This window comes from Hibiscus syriacus, unplaced genomic scaffold (assembly GCF_006381635.1).
Source record: "Hibiscus syriacus cultivar Baekdansim isolate YM2019G1 unplaced genomic scaffold, ASM638163v2 tig00110328_pilon, whole genome shotgun sequence".
Lineage (NCBI taxonomy): Eukaryota > Viridiplantae > Streptophyta > Magnoliopsida > Malvales > Malvaceae > Hibiscus > Hibiscus syriacus.
In genome coordinates this window covers 7,665,874-7,678,323 of record NW_024062685.1, presented here as the reverse complement: position 1 = coordinate 7,678,323, position 12,450 = coordinate 7,665,874, and the positions used below count along the sequence as shown (strand labels likewise).

The following is a 12,450-nucleotide window of genomic DNA, read 5'->3' as shown; positions in this document are numbered from 1 at the left end:
GTTGCATCGTCTTTGCCCAATTGAAGTTTAACCCCTCAAAACAACATGCTTTCTAGCCTCTTCAATGACCTTGGAAGTGGAAGCAATGTTGATGTTTGTGTGATAACTAAGGTTTGATGTTACTCAGTTACTCACTAAACTGTTTTTGTTCGAAAATGAGTTAGAAAGGGAACTCAAGAAAAACTTAGGGTTTAAGTGAAACCTCTAGTTTCGTTTGATTCAAAGGAAATAATAATGATAATTTGTGGACGTGATATTTTTATAGCTTATTTATACTAGGGTTACAAAGATAATTTAATTGCAGCCCTAGATTTCAAGCATAAAGGAAACTTATAATCCCAACCATCCAAAATATAATTTGATCTCAACTCTCTCATTTTGATGAATTGTGCCTCAGGGTGGCAAAGAATACTTGAGGAACCACCTACAGCCTAATCCTCGAACTTAAACCAGCTCCAAGGGCTATTCTTTTCCCAAGAAGAAAGGTTAGTAGTGATGTTCTTTACAAATTACAATTTCAATCCATTTTAACTATGAAGAACGATTTCGTTGTGTTTTCATTTTCTTTTAAAAGAACAACAACAAACTGTCATTTTTCTGTTGGTACTAAAGGCTTGGATGTAGCATGAGTGCATGACTGAACTGCGATGACTAGCATGTTAGGTCAATAGCACAGAATTTGAATGTGAAAGCAAGGTCATTCTAATGGCCATAATAGTTGCTTTAGTCTATGTTGCTCGTAGTCGTATATGAACGTCGGATATAAATATGGGTATATTCATTTTTTTAGTTGTTTCAAGTACTTGGTGGGTCTTCGGAAAGTCACATATCCATGTATCTATACCAGAAAATGTGTCGGACAAGAGCATTTCAAGGAAGATGTAACGTCGACCACTATCGGCTTTAATAAACTAGAAGAGTTTTTATGTTCAAACAAGACTGTGTATGATGTTCCAAGTTACTTTATATGTAAATCATTCCACATAAGGAGAAAGTGGAGATCATTGAAGGAGGAGACGCCATGGAAGAATGAAGCAGACGTGTGTAACCTGATTACTAGACCAGCTTTCTAGCTTTCATTTCTCATTTTTAAAAGAAGTATTTTCTGAAATTGCTTCGACCATACCAGACCTTTTCAGTTTGTTCTTGACATTTTAGTAATGAGATATGATTCACATTGAATTACCTCCGTAGATACAAATCCAAAGATCTATCTTCTAACGTTTTTGGAATTTTATCAGATCAATCTTCTATTTTGACATAAATTTCTTAATATATAGTAGTAATTTGAATATCACCACGAAGATTCTTATGATAATCTTCTGTCTCACTAATTGTGTACATTATTGTTTTTTTTAAAAAAATTAATTTTTTTTTAATTTTTATTATTATTATTTTAAATAATTTATAAAATATATATTTGAAATTTACTTGAGTTAAAAATTTTAAAATATATTTTTTTATGAAGGGTTAATTACATGGATGATAACTCATCTTTGTATTTTGTCTATTTTTGGTCATTGATTTCAAAAAATCATAAGATATGGTCACTTCGAGCTAAATGTCGTTAACAACAGTTAAATATTTTGATATATTCATACATTTGGTCCCTGCTGTTTATATATTTTCTCAATTTAGTCGTACTTTTAATAAATTAAAATAATTTATATATTTTTAAATGAAAATGAAAATAAAATATTTTTAATTAAGTTAATAATAAAATATATTTAATAGTTGATATAAAAATATTTCAAGTTAATATATATAAAATTATATTATATATAATTCGGGTCACGGGTACCCAATTCATAATTTTTTTATTTTTTCTTTAAATTATACTATGTTTTAAAAAAGTTATATAAAAATTCTAAAATTTAAAAGTCTATAATATATATAATCCACACATCTCTTTCAAATATATATATATATATATATATAATCCACGCATAGAGTATAAAAATTCAAATTACATAATTGAAATAAAATTTATTAAAATTTGAAATAAAGAAATATTATTAAATTTTGAATGTTTTAAAGTTAAAATAAATATTTTAAAAAATAATTTAGAATGTTAATGTAAAATAATTTAAGAAATTAAAAAGTGAAAATGTTATGGTGTCAAATTTTTTTAAAAAATAGGATTTTAGAATGTTAGAGTGAAATAATTTGAGGATTATGAATAAAAATAATATAAAATAAAAATAATAAAAATATAATAAATCGGGTACCGAGTCAGAAGGTACCATGTTAAAATATATATTTTTATATTTTTATGAAGGGTTAATTACACTTATAATAACTTATCTTTGTGTTTTGTCCACTTTTGATCACTGATTTCAAAAAACATAAGATATGGTCACTTTTATTTTTATTTAATTAAGATATGGTCACCCCCATCTAAATGTTGTTAACAACATTTAAATATTTTAATATATTCAAACATTTTGTCCTTGTTATTTACCTATTCTCTCAATTTAAAATAAATATATATATAATACACGCATAAAGTTTAAAAATTCAAATTACATAATTGAAATAAATTTTATTAAAATTTGAAATAAAGAAATATAATTAAATTTCAAATGTTTTAAAGTTAAAATAAATATTTTAAAAAATAATTTAGAACGTTAATGTGAAATAATTTAAGAAATTAAAAATTGAAAACGTTATGGTGTCAAATTTTAAGAAAATAAGATTTTAGAATATTAGAGTGAAATAATTTGAGGATTATGAATACAAATTTAATATAAAATGAAAAATATATAATAAATCGGGTACCGGGTTAGAGGGTACCCGGTTAACCAACATTTTGTGACCTATGTATGACCCAAAACCCAGCCGAGTACCCGACCCAAAAAATTGAGTATTTTTATTATAAATACCCTATATTTTTTTAACTAGGTCAGTAGGTTGACGGGTCAGCTCAATCGGGTCAGGTATTTTTGAACAACCTTATGGTATGACATGTGGTATCATTTGATTGGAGGGCCAAATTTATTTTAATTTATTAAAAATATGACTAAATTGAGAGAATATGTAAATAACAGGGACCAAATGTGTGATTATACAAAAAAATATTTAACTGATGTTAACTCGGGATGACCACATCTTAATTAAATAAAATGAAACTGGTCATGTCTTAATTAAATAAAAACAAAAGTGATTATATCTTATGTTTTTTAAAATCAGTAACAAATAGTGGAGAAAACACAAAGATAAATTATCATCTATGTAGTTAACCCTTCTATGAATGATAAATTTTAAAGAGTCAAAAGTAAAAAAATTGACAAAAAATCAACAAAAATAAATTTAATGAGATAGAATGAGCAATATTTTTCACCTTTCTTTTTATAAATTTGATCATTTTTATCCTTTTATTTTATGACCTTTCTGTATATAAAGTAAATAACACGTGTGTGTGTTTGTAGTGTAGTATTTTAATTGAATAAATTAATTAAGAATATATAAAGTTAGGTTATGCAAGAGGTCAATTTTAATTTGGTTTTCTTCTACTTTGTTCACTCAATTTTTAAAAGATATTTTATGGTCACTTACATTATTAATTTATTTCAAAATAGTTACTCAAATGTTAACTCTTGTTATGAATAATAAATTTTTAAAATCCAAATAAATTATAAATTCATGTTTACTCTATTGAGTAAAATTAAGATAATTTTTTCTTGAGTAAAAATTTGATTATATGTTTTGTGAATATTATTTTTATTTACATTATATGCATATATTTCTTATACTAATCTTGATTTTTTATTTTTGTTTAATTTAATATAAAGTTAAATAATATATGTATTGTTTTATGCATAGCTGCTAATTACATTTTATTATGAATTTAATAGTTTATTTATTTAAAGATATAAATATTATATTTTTATTAATTCATATTTTTTTCTCATATTTTATGGAGTAATTATATTCATATAGATATATTTTTTAATTATACGCATAATTAGTATGTGCAATGCATGAAAATACAAACAAATTCATACTTCAAAAAATTACCATCATCGAACTACTTTGATTGGTTGATTTATTATTTCAGAGCATCAAATTAAAGGGAAAAAAGAAAAACAATCTCCATGAAAACAAAGACCAAAACTTGAACCAAGCAATCTTTTTTACAAGCAACGAAGGAGGAGACGTCGTCGAGTAGAACCATGTCATACGACTATCTTTTCAAGTACATTATCATCGGCGACACTGGTTCGTCTCAGCCTAAATCTCCCCGTTTGGGTTTCATTGTTAAAAAAATTATGGGGTTTGATTGGTTTGTGGTGCAGGCGTGGGAAAATCATGTTTGCTCTTGCAGTTTACGGACCAGAGATTCCAGCCGGTTTATGATCTAACCATCGGTGTTGAATTCGGTGCTCGCTTGGTCTCCATTGACGACAGACCCATCAAGCTTCAAATCTGGGATACCGTACGATGTTTTTTTTTGGTTCTTTTTGGTGAAAAAGAGTATTAAAAGCTCTTACCATTTTCAGCTGTTGGGTATGAAAGAATTAATCACTTAAAAATTTTCTGTTAGAATATTATATTCATGTGTTTTCTTTGGCTGTTTTGGGAAAAGGGTGTTTGAAATTAACGCTGTTCTTGGCCGTTAGGCATTGATGAACTTGGTTTTAGGATCCAAAGAAGATGGAGACGGAAAATATGGGTTTATTTTGGAGTAGAATTTCGTATTTATTTTCTGTGGAATGATTTGGTATCGAGTTTGTTTATGGTTTGAGGTATTTTACTCATATTCTAATATAGTTAAAAGATAGTTAAAAGATCATATCTCATTTCTATACCCAGGTACACGAGACATAGGTATTTGGTCATTTGTTTCCAGTAACTCCGTTGAAAGGAGAACAATTTTTTCATTTGGTAGTTGCTTCCTACTCAAGAAATGTGGAACCAAATGAAATGTAGCTTATTATTAATGAATTCAATGGCTTCTTTTATCTTTGGTTATAAGGTTTTTGTTGGTTGTGTTTGATCATTTTTTCTTCCATTATTCGATGGTTAGATGAATAGTTTAGCATAGAGCTTCTCTTTTACTTATAAATAACATATATGTATTATATATATTTCAGGCTGGACAAGAATCCTTCAGATCCATCACCAGATCTTACTACAGAGGAGCGGCAGGAGCCCTTCTGGTCTATGATATAACCAGGTGAGAAACCAAATTGTCTTCCTTTGCTTAATTAATGGGTTTTGAAGCTATATTGCTTCGATTCGGGTGTAAGAATTAGAAATGATTTTGTCTGATATTGGTACGTTCAGTGTTTTTCGTATCGTCACATCAATGTTTGAATATACATCAGATACGAGTGCTTTAAGAAAAATGAAGTGTTGAACATCATAATAGTAAAGAATTGAAGGTTCCAACAGCTACTGTTGTCCTTGTTTTCCTGGTGAAACATGTTTAACTTTTGAAACTGAACTGCAAAGTTATAATGTTGGATCAGGAGAGAGACGTTTAATCATCTGATGAGCTGGCTGGCCGATGCTCGAGAGCATGGGAATCCGGACATGGTGGTCATGGTGGTCGGAAACAAGTGTGATCTTGCTCAACGGAGAGCAGTTAGCAAAGAAGATGGAGAGAAGTTTGCAAAGGATAATGGGCTTTTATTCTTGGAAACATCTGCAAGGACTTCTCAAAATGCCGAGGAGGTAAGTGTTACCCTCTAAGTATCTCATCATATGTATATTGTTTCAGCATTTTTATTTATCTTTCAAGTATTCGTCTTCAACATCTATATCTTACATGAATACGAGGATATAGCCTCCTAAAGATTCTCCTAGTACATAAAATTTGAAAAATTTGAACTTACTCCCATCTCTCTTTCCCAAGTATTGCTTTATATTTCCGTTTAAATGAAAATTGAATATTATCTTGTAGGCCTTCATCATGACTGCTGCACAGATACTTCATAACATTAAAGAAGGGATCTTTGACGTTTTCGATGAGGTAATGATCAAAAACCGATTTAATTTTAAGGAGGTCAAGAAGGGATAAGATTCGTTCACAATTTGTAAAACTTTTTAGTTATACATTTTTTTTAGAATGGTCGGATGAATGAAAATAGATAAATGAGATTAATAGTAGAAAATGATAAAGTATTCACTTAAAAAATAAAGAGATAATCCCAGTCATCTATTTCCACTCATACAACAATCTTGAAAATATATAATGAATTCTAACTTTGTCAAGAATTGTGTTTTCCCGATCATTCATATACAATCTATCTATATCCAGACATGGAGTGTAGGTAAGAATATAATCGTTCAGAAACTCCCTATGAAAGACAAAGATTGTAGGTACAAGAGTATAATCTTTCCAAAAACTTTCTAGATACATGAAAATCTTAAAAGAAAACCTTTTCACTAACCCATAGATGGTTTCAGCTTCATTATTTGCCTTTTCATAAGAACTAAGAAGTATACCTCACGTGAAAGACCGATTCATGGAACTGAATGCAGTCATCCGGTATCAAGATCGGCCAAGGACGTGGACAAGGTATAACAGGTGCAAGAGATGGAACCCGCGGTCAGAGAGGTATCTGTTGCAGTCAGTAGGCAAAACAATACGTGCCCATATTTGATTTCTAACTGATTCATTTCTCATCACATTGCTTTGATTCATATATTCTTAAAGGTGCTGTTCCATTGGCAAGAACATGGAACGTATAAAACTAGTTCTCTCTTTTTCCTTTGTGCCGAACTTGGAAATCATATGTTCGTTATGTTTTAATTTGATTCAAGTCCTTTGCATAGTAATACACATATTTCCAGTTTTTGCACACTTACCACCACTTCAGTGGTAAACTAATTGAAGCTAGAAACAAAACAGAAATCCGGCAAGATGAGTCCTAATCCAAAATTGTTTCATATTCAGATAAATCATACCAAAAATACAAGGAAACTGTTTTACGTTGATGCTCGATGGCACTTTTCTCTTTCTAATGCCTCCTGAAGAGAACATTACAATAATTGATAAACAGAAAAGTACCTACACGGTTGCAATTAAATCCTTGAAACCAGAATGCAATTCTTCAGACATTTGTGTGCCAACCAAGTACTTTGAGCCCATGATTACTAAGAACCAGCAAATATCTGCAATGATATAGGAAGAAAGCTTCAGAGAACAAACTACCAAAGAAAACAAATATAGGTGTTGCTTACTTGATTATTGAATAACACTTACCCCCGCAAGAACATCTTTAGAGAGTCGCTGTTTGCCATGAGATGAATCAACTGCAACTGGCTTTTTCTGCCGAAACTGACGAATTGGCTTCTTGTGGGTAACAGGCAGCTCAGAATTCATTCCAGACTCCTCTTGCACCTTTTGCTTCTGTAGAAAGAAATGAATTAAACATGCATGCAAAACTACATATTTGGTTTTGTTCGAGGCAATTACGGATTAAAGTAAGTAGCTGAAATTCAGCCACAGAAGCTATACCACCTAAAGAGTAGAACACGAACTGGAGTGATACGTGTGAGAAAAACCTAAGAAACATCATGTAGAATTGCAGATGTCTCGAATGCACAACCATCATTGATGGCAAGTAATGAGTTGCATTTAAAATGTAGTTGTTTACCTTCTTCATTCGCTCTTCAATCGCACTTAAGGCACGGGATTGGTCAACTTTTGAGAGATAGAAGTCACGCTCCCTCTTGGCAGCAGAGAGTTCTAAGGCTAGCTTCTGCTCCCGTATTGCGCTCTTGTAAGCTATATGAGAAAAGAAATCAACTTAGACACACCAAACATTCATACATGTGTGTGTATAGCACGTAAATCATTGCAAATCAGAGAAACATAAACCATTAAGTTACCAATTTCTTCGGTAAGATCGTCCCACTTGAATTTACTCAAGTATTTGATATTCCAAAGATCATAATAAAAAGACGACCTCTTCCTCCCACCTGATCATGGTGAAAAAAGATCACAAACATAAGAAAGCGCCATATCATCACAAGATACTAACATCTATGTTACTCAGCTTCAGGAATAAGTGTTGAATATGGGAAAGTGTCCGCCTACTTTTCAATTTCCCCAGGTTTTTCCATATATTCGGAGGGTCATGCCTCTAATCCATCTTCAAATATGTGTTGGAAACTTGAGACCAACATGAATATTTCAAGCAAAATGAACAGTCTAAGCAACATAGAATTAAAAGGATGAAATATGACATTGCAATTAATTTCCATACCAATTTGTTCACCGGTTAACATATTAGCAACCCTCTTTGCAATCCCTTTCCTAGCAAATTCAACCCACCTACAGAAAAATCAATAAACCCATTGTTGAACCTATCATCCCAACATCTTCAAGCTTTTAAGGAAAAAACAAAAAAGACTAAAATCTTTAAAAAATCACAAGAAACCGTGTTAATTTATACATGACATACCCTTCAGAAAATTCTTGTTCTTGAACCTTGGAGGGTCTAGGGCGTTTGCCCTTCACTTGAGGTTGATGACCTGCAATAACAAAACTAATAAAACCCAATCCCTTTTTGTAAAGCTAATAATAGCTAAAGAAAAAACCCATTCTTGAGCAGCGAATTTCACTTATGTTTACTAACCGGAAGGCGAGAGATAAATCCTAAGTATTTCCCCATACTGAGAAAGCAGTTGGCGTAGTTTGACATGATCCATATGTGGTGGAACTCTGCTTAAATAACAAACCCCACGATTATCAGCATCGGCTGCTTCCTTCAACGATTTCCTCTTTTTCTTCTTCTCCTTATTCTGGCTGTCGGGGATATTAGTTTCATCTTCGAAGCCGTCATCTTTATCATCATCATAAGCCACTTGTTTATCTTCTTCAGCCATTGAAGCTTCCTAGTCAGTTTCATTAAACGCATCGTCAGATTTCAAATACCCTAAATAGCGGCACCGTCCTCCACTGCTAAAGACATCAATAGCGGCGTGAACGAAATTTCACACCTAAAAAAACAGTGTAACATAAAATAGAAGCAACAACAGTACGCTATTTCCGCTAAACAAATACCTTTTAAACAAAGTCGATGAAACAGAGTAAGTAACAAGCAGTAGGATAAGAATAATCAAATATAGCAGAGACCAGATACCAGATAACCGAACAGATCAGGAGTAAAGTAGGAATCTTCAAATTAAATTTAGGGTTTCAAGAATTACCTTATTTAATTTCCAGGTCCGTCGGAAACTTGAAGATATTGGAGGGCTTGGGCGACAGGCGGCAGCTTGGATGTGCGAAGACCGAGGATGGTGGCAATTTTTAAGTAAAAAATTATTTACATCAATTTGGACCCATGGGCTGGAGAGGGAGGTTTCAATGAGGCCGAATTTACTTAAGATATTTTATTTCAGAATAATTAATTATATATATTTTAGAATATAAATAGTAAAAAATAGATTACTAGATAGTATAAATCTTTTAAAACAAAGCTTTTTATTATTGATAATGTATTTAAAAACTGTTTTAAATATATATTTTATAAAATTTAATTATTTAAAATAATTATGCTTAAAATTTTAAAAATTTTAACGGATAGAGAGTAGTAAATAATATAATAACCTTAAGGGGCGCATAGTTCACGGAAAATATTATTACCAACGAGAATGATCTTTTTCAGAATTATATTTTCATGTTTAATTCACGGAAAAATTATTAACATATATTAACGTATCATTAATAGTAACATTTTTGGATTAAAATGTTAGAAATGTCATTACTTTTAAATTATTAGGTAGTGAACAATTTACAACGCTCTACATATAAACATCATTGAAATAATTAATTTTTTCATATAAATCATTCTCAATTCTTATTTTTCGTGTTTTATTTAAAATTATAAACTTAATAAAAATAATAATATGTAAAGAATTTAATTTAACAAAATATTGATAAATTTGACCAGTTAAAATTATTTTATATTTTTAATATTTAATATATTGATTATTTTATAATTGTATAAGATAAAAATATTATTATGGTAAAAATGTAATTTTTAAAAAATAATATTTAATTTTAAATTATTAAACATACGATAAAGTATATAGATAGTCCTCAAACTTTTAAGACTCTTATATTTTGGTCATCTAACTTTTAAAATTTATAATACAATCATCAAATTTTTAATTCATTTTCAATATAATCCTTAATGTTACCTCTCATTATTTTTTACTGATGTGGGACTTATCTGTCGTCACCATCATTGTTTTCAGTATTGTTCCCCTGTTGACTTTTCTCCTTCCTTCCCCAAGTCTTCGACTCTTACTAACCATCAAATTCGGGCAGTTCTGCAGTGCGACAGCTTAGTATACGGCTAAAATAAGACGCTATCGGTTTTGTTATTATTTTAAATAATAAAACCGGTAAAAAATAATCGAAAATATCATTATTTTGACCGGTTCTAATTACCTATATAAGTAAACGCGTGAAAAAAAATTTAGTCAAAACTGGGTCAAAGTAAGTTCTTCAATGAACTCTTCAAGAAAGAAAATGGGTGTGGAGAAGAAGACGTGGGGAAGAAGAAGCCAAGCTACAAGATGAACGATTTTTTGCCTTGTAGAAAGATTGGAGTTGAAGCTTTTTAGGTTTTGTTGAGTTATGTATATAGGGAAGCTCAAGGTTTCTCCCATGGAGGTTTCCACCTATGTTGACATTTCTTGTGCACAAGATGCTTGTCGGCCCGCCATTAATTTTGTTGTGGAGTTGATGTATGCATCGTCGATATTTCAAGTGTCTGAGATGATGGTTACACTTTGTCGGTCGTGTTTCGGGTTAGATCGGAATTGGACTTCGACTTAAATAAGTTGGTTAGAGTTATCAACGATCATTTTAAAAAAAATATTTAGGCTGATCGGACATCATCTTACCTAATTTGCGTTTTATCATAAACGTGTTAGGTTCGGGAGTCGGTTATAGTCAAGGAATGATTAGCACCATTGTATTGCCCTTTCGGTACCAATTAATTTGCCGGTTGTCTTAGTCGCGAAAATTAAAATTAAAATTTTAAAACCCGATTTGAATTGCTTACATTTGATTGATTGAAATTACTACTGAAAAAAGTCACAAATATGTTAGAAAAAAATAAATATTAAATAAATCAAAGAAAAAAACATAAAAAATAAATAAATCAAAGGAAAAAATAAAATTAAAGAAAATTAAAGAAAATCAAAAAATATTAAAGAAATTAAAGAAAAAACATAAAAATAAGAGAGAGAAAATAAGTCAAAGGAAAAAATGAAATAAGATAAAAAAATTATTAAAAAAAATATTAAAAAAATTTAAAAATATATATTAAAAAATCAAAGGAAAAAAAATAAAAAATGTTAAATTTTAAAAGCAATGAAATAAAAACAATATGAAGAAAAAAATTAAAATAAATAAAATAAAAACTTAGAGGATCAAATTGAAACAAATTGAAGTTAATGGATTAAATTGGAACTAAAAATGAGCTGCAATAGAAAAATAAAGAGTTAGAGGGGTTAAATTGCAAAAAATGTGAATTATACATAAGGACTTAATTGAACAAATTGAAGATTCAAAGGCCAAATTGAACACAGTAACCAAAATGAATTACACTTCAAAATATGAGAGACTACGGAAATAATTTAACTATTGACTAATTACACATAGATCCCCCCGGCTATAAATGGCCTAAAACCCAAAAAAATCATTTTTTTCACCTAAATAAAAAAACCCTTCTCTCTTTCAAAAACACTCTCAACCAAACCCCCCTCCTGTCGTCTTCTCCAATGGAACCCCACTGTGCTCTCCCTAACCCATAAACTCAAAACCGAAACCCAATCGCCCTAAAAATCACTCAAACATCGTAGATCTACCCTTAAAATTTTGACCTTTACCTCTTTCGACGATGGTTTTCAAATACTCGACGGCCGTTCCTCCCTCCAAGCCACGACCAACGCTTATCCTTCCCTATTTTGCAAGTGGTTGTGTTTGTTATTGTTGATTTTATTATTTTTTTCGTGTTATTGCTTGGTTTTGCTTCGGTGTTTGTCTTTGGTTTGATGTTGTTGTGTTCTTCGTATTTTTTTTCTCCTGGTGTTGCTGGCTATGGTTTTGTATTGATGTTGTGTTTGGTTGCTCACCGTTGTGTTCGATGATGTCCTCATGTTATGGTTTTGGTTTGATGTTGTGTATTTTGTTTTTATAATAATAATAATATATTTTCAAAAATATTTCCAAAACTATATAATATATATTTTCAAAAATATTTTAAAATTATATATTATATATATTTTTCAAAAATCATTTTCAAAACTATATAATATATATATTTTTTCAAAATGTTTTCAAAACAATATAATATATATTTCAAAATGTTTTGAAAATCATATAATATATATTTTCAAAAATGTTTTCAAAATTATATATATATTATATATATATATATTCAAAATGTTTTCAAAACTATATTATATATTTTAGCAAAAAAA

The 12,450-nt window shown here is 30.0% G+C and overlaps 2 protein-coding genes across 2 annotated transcripts; one reads left to right on the top strand and one right to left on the bottom strand.

Annotated features, from left to right (window-relative positions):
* The first annotated feature begins 4,079 nt into the window (after positions 1 to 4,079).
* LOC120118678 (ras-related protein RABB1b-like) lies at positions 4,080 to 6,609 on the top strand. Its single transcript, XM_039138687.1, has 6 exons — positions 4,080 to 4,218; positions 4,296 to 4,435; positions 5,094 to 5,176; positions 5,472 to 5,676; positions 5,906 to 5,974; positions 6,487 to 6,609. The coding sequence occupies exons 1-6, from the start codon at positions 4,173 to 4,175 to the stop codon at positions 6,580 to 6,582; spliced, it is 639 nt and encodes a 212-aa protein (XP_038994618.1). The 5' UTR covers positions 4,080 to 4,172; the 3' UTR covers positions 6,583 to 6,609.
* A 369-nt stretch (positions 6,610 to 6,978) lies between these two features.
* Positions 6,979 to 9,576, bottom strand: LOC120118358 (pre-rRNA-processing protein ESF2-like). Its single transcript, XM_039138406.1, has 9 exons — positions 9,563 to 9,576; positions 9,163 to 9,301; positions 8,589 to 8,847; positions 8,415 to 8,484; positions 8,217 to 8,284; positions 7,840 to 7,929; positions 7,605 to 7,735; positions 7,211 to 7,357; positions 6,979 to 7,119 (listed from the first exon to the last, which is right to left on the bottom strand). The coding sequence occupies exons 1-9, from the start codon at positions 9,574 to 9,576 to the stop codon at positions 7,102 to 7,104; spliced, it is 936 nt and encodes a 311-aa protein (XP_038994337.1). The 3' UTR covers positions 6,979 to 7,101.
* Between the last annotated feature and the right edge of the window lie 2,874 nt (positions 9,577 to 12,450).